The sequence below is a fragment of the Stegostoma tigrinum genome, chromosome 15 (assembly GCF_030684315.1).
Source record: "Stegostoma tigrinum isolate sSteTig4 chromosome 15, sSteTig4.hap1, whole genome shotgun sequence".
Lineage (NCBI taxonomy): Eukaryota > Metazoa > Chordata > Chondrichthyes > Orectolobiformes > Stegostomatidae > Stegostoma > Stegostoma tigrinum.
The window spans coordinates 12,692,737-12,717,331 of NC_081368.1; the positions used below are offsets into that span (position 1 = coordinate 12,692,737).

At 43.3% G+C, this 24,595-nt stretch overlaps 1 protein-coding gene across 2 annotated transcripts in view; it reads left to right on the forward strand.

Moving 5' to 3' along the window:
* Positions 1 to 24,595, forward strand: part of il1rapl2 (interleukin 1 receptor accessory protein-like 2) — a 976,263-nt gene that overhangs the window by 929,683 nt on the left and 21,985 nt on the right. For both annotated transcript variants that reach the window (XM_048544046.2, XM_048544048.1), the window contains 2 exons: positions 3,243 to 3,388; positions 12,357 to 12,500. In XM_048544046.2, coding sequence (XP_048400003.1) covers positions 3,243 to 3,388; positions 12,357 to 12,500 — 290 coding nt within the window. The remainder of the gene's footprint in view (positions 1 to 3,242; positions 3,389 to 12,356; positions 12,501 to 24,595) is intronic.

The window sequence follows — 24,595 nt, forward strand, 5'->3', positions numbered from 1 at the left end:
TGGGAACAAACTCTCCACTGCTCTGAGTCATACCTGGCAAACACAAAGATGGTCGCAGTTTTTGGAGGTCAGTCATTGCAGCTCCAGGACATCTCTGCAAGAGTTCCCCAGAGTACTGCCCTCAGCCCAACTGTCTTCACCTACCCATTAATGACCTTCCTCCATCATGGGGTCAGAAGCATGGATGTGCACTATTGATTGCAGAATGTTCGGCATCATTTGCAACTCTTTAAATGCTGAAGCAATCCACATTCAACGGGTGGCAAGTAACATTCATATCACACAAATACGAAGCAATGTCCATCTCCGATAGGAGACAATCTAGCTACTACCCCTTGCCATTCAATGTTGTTGTCATTATTGATTCCCCCATTATCAACACAGTGAGGTTTGCCATGGAATACCCCCCACTTGCCTGGATGATGCAGCCCCAACAACACTCAAGAAGCTTGACACCATCCAGGACAAAGCAGCCGCTTGATTGGCACCACATCCACAAGTATCCACTCCCTCCACCATTGATGCTCACGAGCAGCAGTGTGTATTGTCTACAAGATGCACTGCAGAATTTCACCAATGATCCTTAGACAATACCTTCCAAACCCGTAACAACTTCCATCTAGAAGGACAAGGGCAGCAGATTTATGGAAACACCACCAATTTCCCTCCAAGCCACCCTCAATCCTGACTTGGAAATATCGAGCTGTTCCTTCGTTGTCACTAGCTCAAAATCCTGGAATTGTCTCCCTAAGGGCATTGTGGGTCAACCCAAAGCAGATGGACTGAAGCAGTTCAAGAAGGCCACACTGCATTAACTTATGAAGGAGTGCCAGGGGCATGTAATAAATGCTGGCCAGCCAGTGACACCCATATCCTATGAGTGAATATACAAAAAGAATTCAAAGAAGATTTCTTCATGCTGTCTACGTAGTGTGTGCAAATGGCCTGCTGTTTTCCCTTAGGTTACAGCAGTGAGTGGGCTTCAAAACAGTAGTTAATTGGTAAAGTGCGATAGAATATTGTGAGTTTTCTATAAAAATGCAAGCTGTCAGTTTGCTGTAAAAAAGTTCATGTTGTGGAGGTGTCAGTGTTGGATGAGGTCAGAAGTCACAAAACAGTAGTTTATAGTCCAACAGGTTTATTTGAAATCACAAACTTTCAGAGTGTAGCCCGTTTGTTGGGTGACTTGTTAGTTGCCTAAGGCTAGAATTGAACTTATGTTCCTGGCGCTGTGAGGTAGCAGTAGTAACCATCAAACCACTCTGCCACCCACCTGACCATTCACATCAGCCTGAGAATTAAAACAGGCAAGGCCTGGGCTTGTGAGGAAGGGTCTAGGCCCGAAACGTCAGCCTTCCTGCTCCTCTGATGCTGCTTGGCCTGCTGTGTTCATCCAGCTCTACACCTTGTTATCTCAGATTCTCCAGCATCTGCAGTTCCTACTATCTCTGAAACAATTTTAAGGCCTAGGTTTAGCTGTTTCCCCAAAGCTCTAACAATGCTCTGAAACACCAGGCCACGTTAACTGTTTGTGTCTCGGGAATTTCTTTTTATGAAGTTGTCATCAATCCAACTACAATTAATAAACCCAGCCTTCCCCGCCTCGCTTATTTATGGTGGAATTTGTTACTGTAAAGACGAACATTCCAGTCTTCATTCAGAAAAGCCTTTTATTCAAGTAATCAAAGCCATTTTGTCTGATTTCTATCAAATGACTCAAAAACCAAACTCAAGAACTCAATGTCTGGTGAATCTGGAGTCAATCCAACGTTCTGTTATTTTTCAATTAAGTACATTCGTACATTAGAACACTACTTATTTATTTACATTTTTATCATAACATGGAATAAATATTTAACTTATTTTCACAAAATTCGAATTACATGAAGGAAGAACACTAAATTTGCAATTGTAATTCAGGTCTTCAGTGGAAGTGATGGTGATGAAGTTCTGAGGTAAAATATACTGCGATGTAGGAACACATATGGAGGGGAAGCAATGGCTTTGTTGAATTATTTTGATGGCCTATTAACCCAGGGACCTAGATAATGTCCTGGGACCCAGGTTCAAATCTTAGCTGATGGAGAATTTTGAATTCGAGGGGGAAAGAAAGAAAATAAATCTGGAGTCATGAGTCTAACGATGACCACAAAACCACTGACATTTGTTGGGGAAAGCTCTGTTTGTTCACTAATGTCCTTTTGGGAAGGTAACGACTGTCCTTAACTACATGTGACTCCAGCCCCACAACAATGTGGTTGATTCTTGACTGTTCTCCGGACAATGAGGGATGGAGGATAAATATTGACTTAGCCAGCAATGTCCACATTCTATGAATGAATTAAAAAGAACAGTAGTGTAATGATTATGCTACTGGACTAGCTACTATCCCTTTTCCTTTTCTCTGGGCTTTGACTCCATATACTCTATTCACCACTTCATCATGCTTGCCCTTCAAGTGGACACTGATTGCTCTCCCCGAGAGGCCATCACAGTTGACCAGCTGCCCATGCAGGGTAACCTGTTGTCTACCCACCTTAGGGTGGTGGCAGGAACATTGGCAGAAGCCTGAAAGTGTCCCTTAAGTAGCCACTTAAAGGCCTCAGTTATGGGGGCCAGGAAGGTTGACCACTTCGCCGTCCCTGTATGTAATTTCTATGGAGATACATGGGGTGTAGGTTTTGGGTCTGTCATGACCTTGCTTAATTCCCACCTTGTTCTAAAGGCACTGAATGCAAAACCATTAAATGTTTTTAAGGTAGAGGTAGATCGATTCTTGATTACCAAAGGGATGAACAATTGCTTTTGCGAATATGCAAGAATGTAGAGTAGAGGTTAAAATCAGGTCACCAATGAATGTACTGTGAAGCAGGCTGGAAGGGCCAAGTGGGCTATTCTTGCTTCCTGTTCATAATTAAGTTACTTCCTCATTTCCAAGACTGTGACCTTTGGGAGCACTAGATCCTGCCTTTTGTTCTGGGCTCAGTTAACTCAATATAATACTCTCTGCCAACTCTGCCAAAGCCTTGAACCTGGTCTATTGGATTTACTTTATGAAATAATTGTGAATTTCTGCTTCCATCTGAATAGATCCATCTCCTTCAGACTCCAAGCTGCAGCCACATCATGGACTCTGAGCACTTTGACTACCATCTGAGAATTGCAGCAGTTGCTCATACACATCACAAACAGATGAGTAAATCTCAAGGTTTACTTTTGTCTTTCCCCCATCCCCCACACAGAATTATAAGTGAACACCTCGGGGAGAAGGAAGTGGAATTATCGCTGCTATTTGATTGGGTTAAAGAGACGGACCTGGGGAATTATACCTGCATTGTCGAGAATCGGATTGGACGCACACAAACCAGCATTCTTCTCCAGAGAAAAGGTAACTATCAGCAAACTGTTGTGCATTGAAGTAAACTACTGGTCCTGCATGAATTGTGGAAGTGTATGTTGACTAAATTTCAAGCTAAAAGAATAACGAGGATTCATTAACTCCCTTTGTCAATATCCCAAAAATGAGCTTTCAGTTCTCTGGCCAACTGGAGCGTATCGGAAATCCAGCAGCATCCTAAATCTCCCAAGCCCCAGTAACTGGTCACTCTTTGGATCATTTGTGTGCACTGACCAATATCACCACCTTGTTAAGGATTCCCTCAATTTTAAAATTCTTATCAGTTCTGAAGGAGAATCATACTAGACTCATTAACTCTGTCTCTCTCTCTCTGCACAAATGCTGCCAGACCTGCTGAGCTTCTCCAGCATTCTCTCAAGTTGTTTCACGGAGAGTGGCGGGTGTGTGGAATGCACTGCTGGCAGTGGTAGTGGAGCCAGATACTTTAGAGACTTCTAAGCAACTCTTGGATTGGCACATGGAGGATAGTAAAATGTAGGGGATGCGGGATAGATTGATCTTAATCGTATAATAGGTCGCCACAACACTTTGGGCCGAAGGGCGTGTACTGTGCTGTACTGTTCTGTGTTTAAAAAAACGTATCTAGCACCAGGAGATATAGTCTCAGAATAAAGGGAACCAATTTAAGATTGAGATGGGACGGAATTTCTTCTCTCAGAGGGTTGAGAGTCTTTGGAACTCCTTGCCACAGAGAGCTGCATGGCGGAGTCCTTGTGTATGTTTAAGGTGGATAGATAGATCCTTTATGAGTAAGGGGAATCAAAGGTTACAGGGACAGGACAGGAAAGTGGACATGATGAATGTCAGATCAGCCATAGTCCTATTGAATGGCAGAGAAGGTTCAAGGGGTCAAACGGCCTACTTCTGTTCCTATTTAGAACATAGAACAGGACAGGACAGTACAGGCATTTCGGCCCACGGCATTGTGCCAACCTATTATTATACTCTAAGATCAATCTACCCTGCATACCATACATTGTACAGGATCCATGCGCCTATCCTAGAGACACTTATAAGTCTTTAAAGTATCTGACTCCACTACCCCTGCCGGCAGCGCATTCCACACGCCCACCACTCTCTGTGTGAAGAATCTACCTTTGACATCTCCCCTATACCTTCCTCTAATCATGTTAAAATTATGCCCCTTCGTAATAGTCATTTCGCACCCTGGGAAAAATCCCTGACTGTCCACTATCTATGCCAGTCATCATCTCGCAAACCTCTATCAAGTCACCTTTCATTCTTCTTCGCTCCAATTAGAAAAGTCCTAGCTCCCCCAACCTTTCCTCATAAGACCTTCCCTCCAGTCCAGGCAGTATCCTGACAAATCTCCACTGCACCCTCACGAAAGCTCCCACATCTTTCCTATAATGAGGCGACGAGAACTGAACACAGTATTCCAAGTGTGGTCTAACCAGAGTTTTATCGAGCTGCAGCATAACCTCACGGCTCTTAAACTCGATCCCCCTGCCAATGAAAGCCAACACACCATATGCCTTCTTTACATCCCTATCAACTTGAGTAGCAACTTTGAGGCAGATTATGCTCCAATGAAGTGCCTTGGAATGGTTTATTAAATTAAAAGTGGTGTTCAAATGCCATGTACATATGAACAATACGCAGGAACAGGCCATTCAGCCCATTGAGTATGTTCAGCCAATTGATTAGGTCATGGCTGACCTGATTGTCTCACCCCAATCCACATTCCTGCCTTCTGCCGATCACCTTGTGTAATAAGAATCTGTCCACCTTCTACCTTAAATTATTCGAGGGCTTTGCATCCTCCATGAAATAATTCCACAGAGGCCGGTATCCTGTCACAAAGGCACAGTTTATTGACACTGATCCAGGTCCGTCAGAGCCAGCTCTCAAACTGAACAGAACCTCTGAGATAATGGGAACTGCAGATGCTGGAGATTCCAAGATAATAAAATGTGAGGCTGGATGAACACAGCAGGCCAAGCAGCATCTCAGGAGCACAAAAGCTGACGTTTCGGGCCTAGACCCTTCATCAGAGAGGGGGATGGGGGGAGGGAACTGGAATAAATAGGGAGAGAGGGGGAGGCGGACCGAAGATGGAGAGTAAAGAAGATAGGTGGAATGGGAGAGAGATTCCCTGAGGTTGTTTCTCCAGCATCTGCAGTTCCCATTATCTCTGATACTATTTTAACCTCACTGCGAAGCCTCTTCCAGGGATGCCTAACCTGAAGAAGTTACCCTCCTCCCTCCGGACCAACCTCAGGGAATCTCTCTCCCATTCCACCTATCTTCTTTACTCTCCATCTTCGGTCCGCCTCCCCCTCTCTCCCTATTTATTCCAGTTCCCTCCCCCCATCCCCCTCTCTGATGAAGGGTCTAGGCCCGAAACGTCAGCTTTTGTGCTCCTGAGATGCTGCTTGGCCTGCTGTGTTCATCCAGCCTCACATTTTATTATCTTGGAATCTCCAGCATCTGCAGTTCCCATTATCTCTGATACTATTTTAACCTCACTGCGAAGCCTCTTCCAGGGATGCCTAACCTGAAGAAGTTACCCTCCTCCCTCCGGACCAACCTCAGGGAATCTCTCTCCCATTCCACCTATCTTCTTTACTCTCCATCTTCGGTCCGCCTCCCCCTCTCTCCCTATTTATTCCAGTTCCCTCCCCCCATCCCCCTCTCTGATGAAGGGTCTAGGCCCGAAACGTCAGCTTTTGTGCTCCTGAGATGCTGCTTGGCCTGCTGTGTTCATCCAGCCTCACATTTTATTATCTTAGAACCTCTGACATTCCTGTTTATATCCGTCAGCCAGGGCTCCCTGATAGGACCAAGTTAACATCAGGGAACTCACATTCTATGAGGCGCACCTGGCTGACCTTACTACAATGACCATGCTTCACTTGTCAGGAAGAGAGTTTGATAGACCCATGAACCTCAGAGGAAAGGTTTTGCCTTATCTCAGGCTTAAAATGAAAACCCTGATTTTTTAAACCATGACTACTACTTCTAGATTCTTCCATAAAACGAAACGTCTTCTCCGCAAACATCCTGTCAAGATCCCTCAGGATCTTCCATGTTTCAGCAAGCATGTGCCCTTGTTGCTTTCGATTTAAAGCCAGCTGATATTTCAACATTGCAGTAGGCCATTCTAAGAGAGTGTGTTTGGATCGCCCCCTGCTGTCTAACTCTGTGCATAGCTCCTGAAAATGCCTCAGGTTGAAAATCAGTCCATTTCAATTACAGCACAGTTGAAATAAGTGACATTTTCACAAAATATTCCAGTACAATGATTTTGATGGATGCATCAAAAACACTGTAATGTATGTGCTGTACATTTTTATTTAAATCAGGGATAAATAAGGTGCACAGTCTGACTGTGATGCCTGATGACAGGTGCCAGTTTGTGTGTTGTTAATATGTCCAGCTGAAATATGTTATTTAACAGCACAATGATATTTCCCTTGAGTATTTTTCAAATTTTCAAGTGACTTTTTTTTCACTTTTATTATCCAAATTTTCTCAAGTGCGAATTATTCCTCTGCCTGATTTAAGGGAAGTTTTCTCAAACGATATTTTCTCATGGTGAAGGGTGAACTCCAAAATAAAGTGATTGTAAAGAAAATGAGAATTTTTGTTTTCAAAAGTTAAAACCATCCTTGGATTGAAGCATTGATATTCCTTGGGAAGTTGGAGAGCAGTTTGTGGTTTTTGATTTCGAGAGCATCCAAATCCATCATTTATTTATCTGCAGTTTGGCCTTTTTAATTGCACTGTAATGCATGAAGGTAGAGACATGACTAATATCCCTGGTTGTAGCTTTAATGGACTCGAGATTCATGAACAGTATGGATCATTAGGAGACTGGTCAGCTGGATGCAGTTCCAGCTCGTGTATTTTTCCTCATGCTGTTTGCCGAAATAAGTGACAGTAGAAAAGAAACAGAACAGTGTTATGGAATACCTGGTCACTTACAAAATCAAAAAACGTGCAGGCTCCATGTACAAAGATTATAGAATGAAGCAGTCAGGTACAAAAACATTTCCAACACGGCAAATGGAGTGCCAGTTAGAAAGCCCAAATACAAAGGGACAGAAATTGTATGTGACATCAGATCTCTGTTTCGATCACATCAGAAGCAGCCTGTATAGTTCTGTGTACTGTGTTGCAAGGAGTATGTATTGGTTTTAAAAGGGATGTATTGCAGTTACATCGGTACAATCAGGGTATATTATTCAGAGAGATGACACAAACTAGACTCACTGCTCGATAGGTTGAGGGGAATTTTTAAAATTCTTCCTCATGTCATAGACGTCACTAGCCAGGCCAGCGTTTGTTGCCTTGTCCCTAATTGCCTTTGAGAAGGTGTTTGGTGAGCTGACTTCTACACCCGCTGCAATCCATACAGTGCAGGTCCACCCACAGTGCTTATGAGAAAGGAGTTCCAGGTTTTGACCCAGCAACAGCGAAGGATTGATGGTGTATTTCCCAGTCAGGATAGTGAGTGGGGTGGTGTGGTGACTCAGTAGTTCGCGCTGCTGCCTCGCGGCACCAGGGACGTGGGTTCGATTCCACCCTCGGGCGACTGTCTGTGTGGAGTTTGCTCCGGGTGCTCTGCTGTCTTTCCACAGCCTGAAGATGTGAAGATTACATGGATGGGCCGTGCTAAATTGCCCATAGTGTCTAGGGGTTGGAAATACAGGGATAGAGCAGGAGGTGGGTCTGGGTGGGACACTCTTCAGAGGGTCAGTGTGGGCTCAATGGGCTGAACGGCCTGCGTCCACACTGTAGGGGTTCTGTGAGAGGCTTGGAGGGGAACTTGCAGCTGGTGGTGGTGTTTCCACTGTGTCTGAAGTGCCCATCATTGTAGGTGGCAGTTTGATTTTATCTACTGATGCTGTTGGATTTTGAAAGCAATTCATCAGCTATTTGGACCAGAAAGTTTTTCCACAGATGTGGAGGCACCTCTTACAAGACTTATACACACCTTAAAAGCAAAGCTTGGCAAATCAGGAAAATAATGAGGAAAGCTCCCTACAGTAGACAGTGGATGCTGACTCAAGTGATCATTTTAAATCTGATATCAATTAATTTTGATGAGATGAGGGTATAAAAGAGTATAAAGCAAAAGCAAATGGATGAAGTTAAGTTGCAGATTAGCCACGATCTTTTTCAATAACAGTGCAGGCTTACAGGACAACTCCATCAATTTCTAAACTTGTTTTTATTCGTTCACTGGATAAGGACATCACTAGCTAGGCCAGCATCTATTGAGCCATCTGTAATTCCCCAGGGAGCATTTGAGAGTCAACCACATTGCTGTGGGTCTGGAATCACACATAGGCCAGACCATGGCAGGTTCCTTCCCTAAAGTGAGCCAGATGGGCATTTCCAACAATCAACAATTATTATCATTAGACTGTTAATTCCAGATGATTATGGAATTCAAATTCTACCTTCTGCCTTAGAGACAGTAGGAACTGCCAGGAACTGGAGTCTGAGATAACGAGGTGTGGAGCTGGATGAACACAGCAGGCCAGGCAGCATCAGAGGAGCAGGAAAGCTGATATTTCAAGTCAAGACCTTTTTCAGAGGTAGGGGAGGGTAAGGGAGCTAGGAAATAAATAGAGAGGAGGGTTGGGGCTGGGGAAGGCAGGTGGGATGGTGATAGGTGAGTGCAGAAAGAGAGTTTTTCTGAAGAAGTTTCCCGACCCAAAATGTCAGCTTTCTTGCTCCTCTGATGCTGCCTGGCCTGCTGTGTTCAGTCAGCTCCACACCTTGTTATCCCACATCCTGCCTTGTTGAGATTCAAACGCAGGTCCCCAGAACATTATTTGGGTCTCTGGATTAACACTCCAGCGACAATACCACCAGGCTGTCACCTCCACTTGTATGATTCCTGTCATATCTTTACAAAACTTAACATCATGAAGTAATAGTCTACAGTCAAGTAGATCTCTGTAGTTTTCCAACTACCACAGCTCTGATTTTTTCTTCACGGATGTTGCCGGACCTGCTGAGCTTTTCCAGCAACTTCTATTTTTGTACCACAGCTCTCACCCTGGATTATGTGTTCCATCTTCTGCCAGAATCTCCCAACTATTCTGAGAGACTGCCCTCTTAGATGGTAGAGATTTGTGTGTGTTAGTGCGATGCCAACTGCTAACACCCACTGTTTGGTCAGATCAGCTTTGCATAAACTTGAAATGTTTCAGTCTGATCTTGTTTTGAGTGACATAGAAGATTTAAAGAATAAAATTATTTTTATTTTGCATTATTGCCTGCAGTTTCACTATGGTTTCAAGCAAATTGTTGAAGCGCATATTAACACTAATGCAGAGAAGTAGAAAACTGCTGCTGAAGTCCACAGGCAGCACCTTAATGAAAACAAGCTGCCGTGCGCAGTATTCATTGATAGGCAATCATCCTGACTCCACATCAAACGACTTTCGAATTGTGCCCACTCAAGATAAGACAACAGGCTAATGCAGTGAAATGTTAGGTGTGCAATGGGATCAGTAGGAGAGGCGCCTGAGAACGAACACGTTATGTTGATATTGATCTTGAGTTTAAGCAGCTTTGAAATGCCAAGCTTCAGGTACATACAATGAGGAATATTGAAAGGATGTTAAAAGTAAAGTACTATTTTGGTGTGTAAAGGCCAAATCAAACAGTGGGAAGGTCACTGTCACACAGCTGTAAGGTGAAGTCATTGCAGGAAGAATGCTGACAAGGAATTATCAGGTAAGGAGAGATCAGTGAGCTGGAGAGTGAATCATTGTGAAGAGTAAACAACAAGTGAGGACAATAGGTTAAGTGAAAAAGTACTCTATTAAACCCACTATTCCACAGAAAGGCTCCTACCTATCTGTTTTATCTTGAAATGAAAATTACGATAAATTATATTCCCATCCTCATAAACTGTTGAGTGAAAGTTTAGAACATTTCTTAGACATGGATCAAGTAATAATCATCTCCCCTTGACATTCAATAGCATTACCATCTCTGAATCTTCTACTATCAAACGCCTGGGGATAACTATTGACCAGAAACTCGACTGGACCAGCCATATAAATAGTGTCTGCAAGAGAAGATCAGGAAATGACAATCCTACAGCAAGTTAGTCACCTCCTGCTCCCCCAGGTTCCAAGGCACAAGTCAGGGCAGTGTTGGAATACTCTCTCATAGATAGTGACAGCACAGACAGAGGCCATTTATCCCATCATGTCTGTGCTGGTCAATAAACATCTGACTACAGTAGTAGTCTACAGCAGTAGACTACAGTGGTATTTTTCAGCTCTTGGGCTGTAGCCTCCAGGGCTTTGGCAAATCTATTCATGTTCAAAGGTAACCTGTCCAACTTGTGCAACCTCCCCAAGAAATGACCCCAATGCTTCAATAATCTAGTGCCCTCCATCCTACACCATCTCTCCATCTATGCATTCACCTGCTCTTCCCGTCTATTTCTGTACTCACCACTGTATGGCACTGGGAACAATCCAGAAATTACTATATTTGAAGCCCTGCTGTTCAATTTACCACCTCCATCTGTAGAGTAGAATGTAGAATATCCTTGATTAGGATCTCTAAAGTTTGCTTAAAGTAATTCATTTCTCTTTTTTCCCTTGCCATTGCTCACAGGGTGGATGTTGTCTTTGACCATTCACCCTCCCCTTTCAAAATTCCCTGCAACCATTCTGTGACATTCTTGGCACTGGGGAGGTGACATACTATCTTATCGTCACAGCTGCCTCACGTATTCCCTTCATGAATGAATTCTCGATCACTATCATCCTTCCACACTTCTTCCACTCGTCACCCCACAACGCCAACCACATGGATCACCCAGATTCTTTGCATTGGCTCTGCCTGACCTCCTCGGAAGAGCCATCTTTCTCCAAAGCCAAAAGACAGATTACAAGTGAGCTGTACTCAGTGGGCAGTCTTCCCTCAATCCCGGGCTGGCCCTCTTCTTCTTTCTGGAAGTCACCCATTCCCTCTCTGCCTGCACTTCCTGAAACAGGAACGCAAGCATCAATATGAAATGGTTCAGCTGAACAGCCTGGTTCTGTGCCACTGTTTTAATTAATTGTAGGTAATCCCTTGGAGTTAACTTTCCCCAGATTGCATGCAGTAAGCATTAATTGAACACACTGTAACTTTACAACCACTTTGGGTTTTCTTGTAGCTGATGAAGGTCTAGTAAAAGTGAGCCATAAGGTTTTGATGTAAAGAAGGTGAATGTTAGTGCAATGACTAGTCCTCAATGTACAAGATAGTTCCCATTTCCAAAGGTTTAGTCTTATACTGATGCACATTCAGCCAGGATTAAATATTACAAAGACAGGAAATACTTTTAAAAACAAATGTTGAAAACGTGCAATTAAGAAACTGCTTTGGCATGTTTCAGAAACTATTCACTGACCAATTAACAAGAAAAAGCATAATCCATTTTGTTCCACATGCGCTTGAGTGTAATGACATTGTAGTTGGATTGTTTATGCACCTTTCTCAACAATGAACAGTGTAATTTAGAATGAAACCTGAGACCAGTTTAGAACTACTCAGTCAAAAACTGAAGACTAAAGCATGAAATGTTAAACTGTAATGTGGCTTATCTATTGTGCATTGAGTTGATGGTCAAGTATCTTGTCATGAATTATTACCAGAAACAAGAAATATCTTATTTCCTTTTCATAACCAGTTGTATGATGGTACTTGCCAGCAATACTAAATTAATCCACCCTCCTGAAATGTGCCATATGGATGTAGAGCCTACATATGGGAACGGCATATGTTGTTCTGAACTATGCTATGATCCTCACAGACTGATAACAATGAAAAAGGAATTTGAACTTGCAATTGCTAACTAAATAGATGATCCAGGTGCATTTTTCTCTTCCTGAGCAGGAGCTTTGCTATGACTGACCACTTTTTTGATTCTGTGACCCTGAATTTGTTCCAGATTTAATGTACAGAGTCGAACTTGCAGGTGGCCTTGGAGCCATCCTGCTTTTGATCACTTGTCTAGTAACTGTGTACAAGTGCTACAACATTGAAATGATGCTGTTTTACCGGAGCCATTTTGGAAGTGATGAAACTGAAGATGGTAAGTCGATGCATATTTTAACAATGTTTTTCATCTGCCTTGATAGATTGCAATTATTGTTTTTGGATGAAATGTTCTTTCTTCTGGAGTTTGGTTATTTTGCATTATGGCAGTGATTTATTTTTTCTGCAAGCTCAAACCCTCCCAGGGCATTGAAGTAACCACTTCTCATCAGAAAATACAAGTGAGTCAAAATGTTCCATTAAATAAAATAGATGGTTTCTTGACAGGCTTCTGTATACCATATAATACTTTCATTTAACAAAATGTCTAAACATATGCTGCTGTCATATTTTTCATAACACCAATCACACTATAACGGGTTTGTGTTGTGTTATGCTCTGCTGCATGATGCCACTACCAGCAACTCATTTAATTGAACAAGATAAGATTTTGTTATTCTTGAGACCAGTTCTATTTGATTTGCTATGTTTGCAGAGCACTTTTGTTCTTCTTATGCACCCTGGGCACTATAAATGACCGACAGTTACTAAAACCAAAAAGAAAATGTGTTTGCTTATCAATGTGGTGTGTTCCTGCTGTGTTCCTCCAGCTCCACACTGTGTTACCTCTGACTCCAGCACTGGCAGGCCTTACTATCTCTGCGTATCAATGTGGATGTTCTGTGATGTGGGTTTCTGCTTTAAGGAGTGAAAACTATCAGGACATTTTGCTTTTATGTCTGATTATAACCAAAACCAAATCTTAAAAAAAATGGATGGGTCACCAGACCTGACACGTTAACTCCCATCTCTCATCACAGAAGCTGCCAGACCAGCTGAGCTTTCCCAGAAACTTCTGTTTTTGTTCCTATCAGATGGTAGATGGCTTCTTAATGCAGTCAAATAAATATTTACAGATGCCCAGAGGATTTCTTGTGCTTCGTTGATTCTGGAAGCAGAGAATGATTTTGTTTCTCTGCTGATTCGTTCCACAGGCTTTCAATTGGAAAGGCAACAGTACCTGAAATAACTCTTCAATACTTTTTGACAATGTTAGCAGATTTCCTATGACATGGCTCATGGTGACTCAACATTGCACACTGAAGTGTAATGTCTGAAGTATATAAAGGAAATCGGTGCAAAGATTTTAAGAATATTATACTGTGTCCAAGACTTTGAATGTCTGTGTTAGTGTGTTTAAATGTATGACCTTCATTTACTTTGGATATCATAAATGCTTCGCAGGACTCATTGCCAAGCAAGTTCCTTTTTAAAAAAAGCACAATTTAAACCTCGTAGGGCTAAACTTGACATTCCCATTTGAAGTGCTGAACACCACCATCTGCCAATTCCCTATTAAGCCACACACCATTCTGACTTGGAAATATATTGCTGTTCCTTCACTGCCACTGGGTCAAAATCCTGGAATTCTCTCCCTAATTGCATTGTGGGTCAACCCACAGCAGGAGGACTGCAGCGTTTCAAGAAGGCAACTCACCACCACCTTCTCAAGGGCAACTAGGGATGGGCAATTACTGCTTTACCAGGTTAAGCTAAATAATTACACCATCAAAATTCAGAGACAGGCTTGCAGTTAATGCATTGAGCCACATGCTTTAGCATAAGTAGCCAATCCTGTTTTAGCAAACCTCACCAAGCAGTAGATTGAGGCAGAAAGATTATTAATTTTGGACATCTGAAATTAAAGCTGCAAATATCAGAAAACAAAGAGGCAAATTAGCCTCTCATCATAATAAAATGTGAGGCTGGATGAACACAGCAGGCCAAGCAGCATCCCAGGAGCACAAAAGCTGACGTTTCGGGCCTAGACCCTTCATCAGAGAGGGGGATGGGGGGAGGGAACTGGAATAAATAGGGAGAGAGGGGGAGGCGGACCGAAGATGGAGAGTAAAGAAGATAGGTGGAGAGGGTGTAGGTGGGGAGGTAGGGAGGGGATAGGTCAGTCCAGGGAAGACGGACAGGTCAAGGAGGTGGGATGAGGTTAGTAGGTAGCTGGGGGTGCGGCTTGGGGTGGGAGGAAGGGATGGGTGAGAGGAAGAACCGGTTAGGGAGGCAGAGACAGGTTGGACTGGTTTTGGGATGCAGTGGGTGGGGGGGAAGAGCTGGGCTGGTTGTGTGGTGCAGTGGGGGGAGGGGATGAACTGGGCTGGTTGAGGGATGCAGTGGGGGAAGGGGAGATTTTGAAACTGGTGAAGTCCACATTGATACCATATGGCTGCAGGGTTCCCAGGCGGAATATGAGTTGCTGTTCCTGCAACCTTCGGGTGGCATCATTGTGGCAGTGCAGGAGGCCCATGATGGACATGTCATCAAGAGAATGGGAGGGGGAGTGGAAATGGTTTGCGACTGGGAGGTGCAGTTGTTTGTTGCGAACTGAGCGGAGGTGTTCTGCAAAGCGGTCCCCAAGCCTCCGCTTGGTTTCCCCAATGTAGAGAAAGCCGCACCGGGTACAGTGGATGCAGTATACCACATTGGCAGATGTGCAGGTGAACCTCTGCTTAATGTGGAATGTCATCTTGGGGCCTGGGATGGGGGTGGCTGCACCTCCCAGTCGCAAACCATTTCCACTCCCCCTCCCATTCTCTTGATGACATGTCCATCATGGGCCTCCTGCACTGCCACAATGATGCCACCCGAAGGTTGCAGGAACAGCAACTCATATTCCGCCTGGGAACCCTGCAGCCATATGGTATCAATGTGGACTTCACCAGTTTCAAAATCTCCCCTTCCCCCACTGCATCCCTCAACCAGCCCAGTTCATCCCCTCCCCCCACTGCACCACACAACCAGCCCAGCTCTTCCCCCCCACCCACTGCATCCCAAAACCAGTCCAACCTGTCTCTGCCTCCCTAACCGGTTCTTCCTCTCACCCATCCCTTCCTCCCACCCCAAGCCGCACCCCCAGCTACCTACTAACCTCATCCCACCTCCTTGACCTGTCCGTCTTCCCTGGACTGACCTATCCCCTCCCTACCTCCCCACCTACACCCTCTCCACCTATCTTCTTTACTCTCCATCTTCGGTCCGCCTCCCCCTCTCTCCCTATTTATTCCAGTTCCCTCCCCCCATCCCCCTCTCTGATGAAGGGTCTAGGCCCGAAACGTCAGCTTTTGTGCTCCTGGGATGCTGCTTGGCCTGCTGTGTTCATCCAGCCTCACATTTTATTATCTTGGAATCTCCAGCATCTGCAGTTCCCATTATCTCTGATACTATGATAGCCTCTCATCATGTTTAGGTTTGTTGTGTTGTTACATAAAACTGCGCAAAGCTTTTCTAAAATCAAGCAAGAACTTGTTTTGCATAATATAACATCTTCAAATGCCATTCGACAACATTCTAGCATCACACATCTGGTAACAATACACCTGCTTTTACCTGCCAGGGAATGTGAATGGGAGACCAAGCCAAGGTTCTGCTGCTGTTCATTATCAAGCTGTGTTTTGGATTGTTGAGTCAAACTCTGCCAAGACAGCCAGAGAATAACTTTTCTCCTCCAGAATCTCAACAATTTGCCGTTGTTGAAGCTCAGATTGGTTTCTTAATCTCACTGGGGAATGTGTTTAGTCTTTGTGAGTGTCACGTGTTTGTACTGACTTGCCAGATTTTTATGAACAGGTGACTCAAATAATTGTTCATGACCCTAAAAGTTTTCTTTCTGTTACTTTGGGTAGAATTTTCCACTTCTTTGCAGGTCTTGGACAACAGCAGTTCTTTTTTTCACTTATTCATGGGATGTGGGCATCGCTGGCTCGGCCAGCATTTCTCGCCTATCCCTAGTTGCTCTTGAGAAGGTGGTGGTGAGCTGCCTTCTTGAACCGCTGCAATCCTCCTGCTGTGGGTTGACCCACAACGCTATTAGGGAGAGAATTCCAACATCTTGTCCCAGGGAAACTGGAAGAAATGTGATGTATTTCCAACTCAGAATGGTGTGTGGCTTAATGGGGAATTGGCAGATGGTGGTCTTCTGCTGCATGTGTCCTTCTGGACGGTGGTTGGAGTAGAGCATTTGGAACGTGCTGGTTGGGAGCATTTCTGCAGTACATCTTGTAGGCAGTACATACTGCTGCTATGGAGAGTCAGTAATGAGGTGGGAGGTGGGTAGTGGTGAATGTTTATGTATGAGGGACCAGTCAAGGGGGCTGCTTTGTCCTGAATGGTGGTGAACTTCTTGAATGCTGTTGGAGCTGCACCCATCCAGGCAAGTGGGGAATGTTCCATTACATTACTGACTTGTAGATGATGGACAGATTTTGGGGAGTTACTCACTGCAGGATTCCTCGCCTCCAACCTGTTGTTCTGGCCCCAATATTTATTTGATGTGTCCAATTCAGTTCTGAACGATAGTATTCCCCAGGATGTTGCTGGTGGGGGATTCAGTGATGATAACACCGTTGAATGTCAATGGACAGTGGTTTGATTGTTTCTTACTGGCGATGGTCAATGCCTGACATTTGTGTGGCACAAATGTCACCAGCCAAGACTGAGTCCTAGCTGGTCATTGCCCAAATTGTAGCGTATGATGGGCTACATTTTAAGATTGATTTGCTGAGGGTAGTTTTAGTCCAGCATGATGGGTAAAAAACCGACTCGATGACAAATGCTGCGTTGCTTCTACTTTTATGGTATTCTTTTCTTTAATGGGTGTCAAAAGATGGCTTTAACTAGTCAGTGGCTGGCACTGGTGCCTCACAGTTCCAGGGACCTGGGTTCAATTCCAGTCTCAGGCAGCTGTCTGTTTGGAGTTTGCACATTCTCCCTGTGTCTGTGTGGGTTTCCTCCGGGTGCTCCAGTTTCCTCCCACAGTCCAAAGATGTGTGGGTTAAGTAGATTGGCCATGCTAAATTGCCCATAGTGTCCATGGATGTGTTGGTTAGGTAGATTAGACATGGGAAACACAGGGTTACAGGGATAGGGTAGAGGGTGGATTTTGGTGGGATGCTTTTTAGAGGGTATGGTCTGTAGGGATTCTATGACAGATGAAGCAACTATTCGACCATCACATCTTCAAAAGGTAGCAGATACCGTGCATCCATTGTGTTCATTTTTAAAAAAGACAGAAACTGGAAAGTCGTTGGTGAGGAACAAGGCTGAAGATTGCAAGAATGGTGCAGGTAAAAGATGATTGAACTTTCAAGACAGCAAAATTCTTACACTGCTCTGATCACGGGATACCTCAGAAGTACAAGTGGACAATTAAGGCTGCTTAGATATATTAGATCTTTAGTTGATCAGGAGTCAAAAAGGTTTTATTTAGGCAATAGGTCAGAAGAATGAATAAATTAGAAGTTGTCCAGAGCAAATGGAAACCAAAGACAAAGAACAAGTATGAAAGTTTGAGTTACTTTTTCACATTCCATTTGACTTTCTGCCATCGAAACTTGAGTTCCACAACTATTTGGCACTCATTCTGCAGGCAATATAATACCGAGGAAGCGGGACTTAAAAGGAACATTGGTTATTGCTGAAAACCAAAATAGAGGCACTCCTTGTAGCGTGCATAAGCTAATCCCAACCTCGGAAAAACAGTTCTGCTGATCCATCCCTGGTTCTGCTTTATATTTTTTCTTCTGTATCCAGGAGAGCTCTCACATTCAATGGGACTTTTTACTGTCCCCATCACCAAGCCACTGCAATATTATCTTTTTTTAACTATTAACCACCAGTTATCCACCAGTACTGGGTCTGCTTTTTTGTTTGGTATTGTGCCTGCCATATAAATATTTCTAATCAATCTGTTGGATGTGTCATGATTTATCCCTGTAGCAGGTTAGACTTGAACCCAGGCCTCCTAGCTCAGGAATATGAACATTAGCACTGCACCACAGGAGTCCCTACATCTGCTTTACCTCAATATATATTCGGACGTGCTATCACACACAACCCGTGCTTTTTTTCTTCCCCCATCACCAAGTCAGGTTGACTTTTTTTGTGTTTTTAACTATTAACTGCCATCTGGTTCTGCTTTATCCTTTCTAATCACTATGTAGAGTTGCTGTTACATGTCTCTGGAGCAGGTGAACTTGAACCTAGGTCTCCTGACTCAGAAGTAGGGACACTACCACTGTGCCAGAGACCCCTTTTGATCTGCTTTTTTAAAAAAATTAAAATAACCTATTTTCCTAATCAGCCTGATCAGCAATGTTCTCACACATCTTTGGTGCAGGTGAGATTTGAACCCATTCCTCCCGCTTCAGGATTAGGGACATCACCACAAGAGGGTCCCAAATGTTCTACACACCTCTGGAAGCAGGTGTGACTTGAACCCGTGTTTCTCAGTTCATAAGCAGGGCCACTACCAGTGTGTGATGAGATACTGAGTCTGCTTTATGAAGGGCTCAGGTGATGAGTACTATCTGGGCAGGCCATTGGCTGTTAGCAAACTCATACTCAATGAGCTCCACAAGGAGGTTAATTAGTGATTCTCCATGGGCTTTGTAGGCTTTATCGCAGGTACCATTGGTAAATCTTATTACTTTTATCTCAGTCAAATCCTCACGAGACTGTGATTTTACAATAATATGTCTGTAACCAAAACATACAGATAACTTTTCACTTATTCCTAGTGACTCATGCCTTATTGCTTTGTGAACAGCTTCTTTTCAGTGCTTCATACTGGGCTGAATTCAAAAAGATTTTCAGACAGTAACTTATTCATTTACTTTAGTTGGTCCTTTTGCATTCAGAAAACTGCCAAGGAATTTGGAGAGGAGTAAAGGAGCCATGCTCTTGCTGAAGGCAGCTCAATGCTTTTCTAGCAGTGACAAATTCTGGATGAAAGCACTGAAGACTGAACCTGAAGGTTGTGCATCTGATGAGTTTTATTTTACAAATACAATGAGGCATTTGAAACAGTGACAAAATTGAATTTTGGCATCTGTCCAAAAGGAGCAAAGTATTTAAGTAGGGAAGTGTTGCTGCAACTGTGTAAGACATTAGTAAGACTGTATATGGAGTGTTGTTTACAATTTTGGTGACCCTATTTGAGGAGGGATATAGTTGCATTGGAAGCAGCTCAAAGAAGGTTCATTAGATTGATTCCAGAGATGAGGGGCATGCCTTATGAAGAGAAATTGAGCAGTTTAGGACTATATTCTCTGGGCTTTAGCAGAATAAGAAGAGATCTAATTAAGATGCTAAAAGAGATTGATAAATAGACATTGAGAGGATGTTTCCTCAGGTGATGCAATCTGGAGTGAGAGGTCACAGTTTTGGAATAAGTGTTTGCAGATTTAAAATGGAGATGAGGAGAAATTACCTCTCTCAAACGGTCATGACTCTGTGGAATTCATTACCCCAGAGTGCAGTGAGGAGAAATTACCTCTCATATTAAATAAATTTAAGGAGGTGATAGACAGATTTTTAATGAGGAATTGGTCAAAGGGTTATGGGGGTCAGGCAGGAAAGTGGAGTTGAGGCTGAGATGTGATCAGCCATGATTGTATTAAATGGAAGAGCAGGTTCAAAGTGCTGAATTGGCTTCTCCTGCTCCTAGTTCCTATGTTCTTATGTAAAATGCTTTGCAGAAGAGTGTGACTGAATAGAAAACTCAGGCTAGCCTTTAAATAGAGAATATCTATCACATCACCTTACCAGGTGAAGGTGTAGCTTTATTTTCATTGTTGATTTAATTCACAATGGGAATATTCAGGAGTACATTTTTTCTTCTGTTGTTTTTCCCTTACCGCTCCAGTGGTTGCTGACCAACTTTGACTCCCAAACGAACATTCCTTGGATTTAAATTCTAATCCATGTTTACAAATGTCTTCATGGCCTTCCCCATTCCAATGTTTTTAATCTCCTCATACCTGTTAACCCTCTGAGGTACTAATTCTGCAATCTTGAGCTTCCCTGATTAACTGCTCCAACATTCATGGCATGCCTTCAATTGCTCAGTACCCAAGCTCTCAACCATCCTCCTTACATCTCTCCACCTCACCACCTCATTTCCCTCCTTTCAAACATGCCTCAAAACCTTTTTGTTTGACCAAGCTCTCGGTCATCTGGCTGAGCACCTCTTTATGTGGGGTGGTGTCATATTTTGCTTTGCAATGCTCTTGGGAAGTGCCATGGGATGGTTATTATATTATAGATGCTATCAAAATTCTATACGTTTTGTTGTTACCAGCTGACCAATTTTACAACAGTGGCCAAAAGGGTAATTGATTGAAAGAATCATAATTTTAGAACAATGTTGGCTTTATTGCATGGTGACCACAACTAATACAAAAGCAAAAAAATTGCTGGAAAAGCTCAGCAGGTCTGGCAACATCTGTGAAGAGTAATCAGAGGTAATGCCTCAGGTCAAGTGACCCTTTCTCAGAGCTGAGACCACTATTGATATTAGTTGTCCCTTTTCATTGACATTAGAACCCAGACATCAATTCTGCAGCTGACCCTCCCTTACCCAATTTATTTATGTTCATGGTGGCAACTCCAATTTGAAAGTTAAGTTGAATGGAAATTCACAAACACTGGCATAATGAGCTTAAAACTTTATGACAGCGATGACTACCTCGAATTTCTGATAATATTCAATCACTTTCAATGTTGGTCTTGTCAATTTCTTTTATTTTAGGAGGCTAATCACATTGCAATTTAAAGAAGCTGCTTATCACTTGTTAACTGTTATTTGCTTGGGTAATATGAAAACATTACAGGTTTTTGTTTGTTTGATTAATTCAGCTCATTCATCCAGTTCTAATGTACTGCATGCCATTTATGCCTTTGTTAAGTGATTTCAAAGAAACTCATTCCATGTACTGATCATTCTATTGTGAAGGAAAATTCTCAGCATCAGTCATAAATCTTCCTTTCACCCATTTGAACCCACCAGTATTTATTGTTTTCCTTTCAAGCATTTTAATCTTATAATTTATTGCCAACATTTAGTACAAGATAATGGCCCCTCATATATGTTAACACATTTCATTAGCATATCTTGATATTTCAGTTGAAATTGACATTAACAAATAGTTTCTACAATTAGTACAGACAGAAATTTGGAACTCCTGTGACTTCCTTTGATAGCTTGGTTGTAAGGGATCATTTCAGTTATCTCCTTTCAAAATTTGAAAGCTCCCATATCACCATACAATCTCTGTACCCCAATGTTGGAGATTTATTTTTTGACCTGTTCAGACAAGGAAGTAGATGGGGCCACAACAGTTAGAAGACAATCCAGAATCCAGGTCTCCTGGCACCATTCCCAACTTCTGAAAAACACTGGTTAGGAGTCCAGAGGAAGGCCATAGATTTGATTTGATTTCTTGTTGTCACATGCATCAAGATACAGTGAAAATTATTGTTTTGCATGCTCTACAGACAGATCAAACCATTCAAAGTGCATCAGGATAGCAAGCAGAATACAGTGTTACAGCCACAGAGAAGGTGCAGAAAGAGATCAACATTAACTTTTGAGACGTCCATTCAAAAGCCTGATAACAGCGGGAAAGAAACTGTTCTTGAATCTATTCATACATGTCTTCAAACTTCCATTTCTTCTTCCCAATGGAAGAGTTTGGAAGAGCGTATAACTAGGGTTGGAGATGTCTTTGATTATGTTGGTTGCTTTCCCAAAGCTGTGGGAAGTACATATGGAGTTACTGGATGGAGGTCTGGTTTGCATAATCGGCTGGTCTGTGTTCATGGCTCTGTAATTTCTTCTGATCTTGGGAAGAGCAATTGCCATGCCATATTGTGGTGGATCCAGATAGGATACTTTCTGTGGAGCTTCTATAAAAATTCGTAAGAGTGTTTGTGGACATGCTGAATTTCCTTAGCCTCCTGAGGAAGTAGAGTCATTCATGTGCTGATTTGACTGTCGTGTTGACATAGGTGGGCCAGGATCATTGCAGTCACTCAGCTGGTGTATAGATAGAGATGTTGCAGTTGGCTTCCAATTTCCAAATGCAGTAGGTGATGGCTATCTCCATGATTGCCAATGCAACCAAATATTTCCTTATGGATGAGCTTTCCACCTTCCACAAAAGGCCCACTTCCACCAGAGGATTGTAGGATCTGGAATTTGGAAGTAATGAGAAGGTTGAGACCTTCCAGAGAGTTGGAAATGTTGTACGTATACCTTGCCTGCAAAAGTGATAGCCTTTAAGGAGTTCACATTCTGTATATACACGTCTTTGACTCTGACCACCAGTTTATCAGCTTGAGTTCTGAAGTTGCACAGATAGAGATGAGATGTTCTTGCTGAAAAGTCTGCTTCATAAAAAGTAATATATTTTAACTGTTTTAAATAAATGAAATCACAAACTAATTGATCCCTATTGAGTGATTGAACATGAAACCATTATCATTAACACATCACAGTAAGGGAGTCAGTTAGCTCAGTTGGATGGATGACTAGTTCATGATGCAGGGGGACACCAACAGCATGGATTCAATTCCTGCACTGGCTGAGGTTAGCATGACGATTCTCCGTTCTCAATCCTCCCTGAGGAGTGGTAGCCCTCAGATTAGACTCACCATCAGGTTATTTCTCTCTGTCCAATGGCAGCATGGTCCTCTGGGTCTAGGATTAACAAGGCATTCTGAACAGTGATGGAAAAATTATGCTGTGAAGGATTCTTGTCAATTCATCCATTCATCGGCGGCCCCTCACAGATGAGGATGACTCTCTTCCACTCTCAAGGTAACTCAGTAGGTAACTGTACAGACTGATGTGGCTACCGCAAGCTCTGTTACACTTGGGGCAGGTGGTGGTCATGCGAAGAGATGGGTAGGGCATTGGTCTGACAGCTTTTATCACCTGGCTTTCATATTTTCCCACTGGTAAGTCTCGAGGTGCTTGGTGCCTCCCTGGATGCACCCTCCACTTCGGATGGTTTTGAGCCTGCGATCCCCAAGTGTCTGTGGGAGTGTTGCACTTCCCCAGTGAGGCCTTGAGGGTATCACTGAAGCCCATCCTTTGTCCACCTGGGGCTCACCTGCCATTTCGAAGCTGGAGTACAGCACCTGCTTGGGGAGTCTTGTGCCAGTCATGTGGGCAATATGCCCAGCCCATTGTAGCCAATCAAGGGTGGTCAGTGCTTCAATGTTGGTGACGTTGGCCTAGTTGGGGACACTGGTGTTGGTGCACCTTTCTTCCCAGCAGATTCACACTATCGTCAGTGGTATTTCTCCAGAGCTGTTGTGGTTCCAGCCCTCCTATATGGCTCAGAGAGACTTGTTGTGCATGAATGGTCAGTCAGCAAACACATGGTCAAAAGTCTTAAACTGTGCTATATTCACTCCATCCCACTAGCTTCAGCATCTATTTATTATACTGGCAGAGAGTGTTGAAAATATAACTCGCTGATAAGCCGAAAAATGTCTATGGAGATTTCTGTTTAACTCACTTGAGCAAGGCAAGTGGTCAAGGTATATTCTGGATCGATAACAAGCAAAGGGAGGTTAAAGGCCAATTGTCAGAATATCCATAACATTTCCCAGTTGAAATGCGAATACGTCAGACCTCCTAGTAGAATCCAAAATATTCAAATAACATTAGAGCTATGAATTCGAAATTTGGATATGTCTGATATAAAAGTGTAAGCCATTAAGATGTGCTTAGCAGTTACCAATGATGCTCTCGCTAGACTAGATACATCAAAGATCTGAAAGATCCCCAAAAGGCACGGACCACATTTGAAGATGAACTTCATCTTCAGGCTCACGAGGTCAATTCCCGGTATGGTGGAACTATCATATGTTGAAAGATTGGAGCGACTGGGCTTGTATACAAGATAACAAAGTGTGAGGCTGGATGAACACAGCAGGCCAAGCAGCATCTCAGGAGCACAAAAGCTGATGTTTCAGACCTAGACCCTTTATCAGAGAGGGGAATGGGGAGAGGGTTCTGAAATAAATAGGGAGAGAGGGGGAGGCGGACCGAAGATGGAGAGAAAAGAAGATAGGTGGAGAGGAGAGTATAGGTGGGGAGGTGGGGAGGGAATAAGTCAGTCCAGGGAGGACGGATGGGTCAAGGAGGCAGGATGAGGTTGGTAGGTGGGAAATGGAGGTGCGGCTTGAGGTGGGAGGAGGGGATAGGTGAGAGGAAGAACAGGTTAGGGAGGTGGGGACGAGCTGGGCTGGTTTTGGGAAGCAGTGGGGGGAGGGGACGAGCTGGGCTGGTTTTGG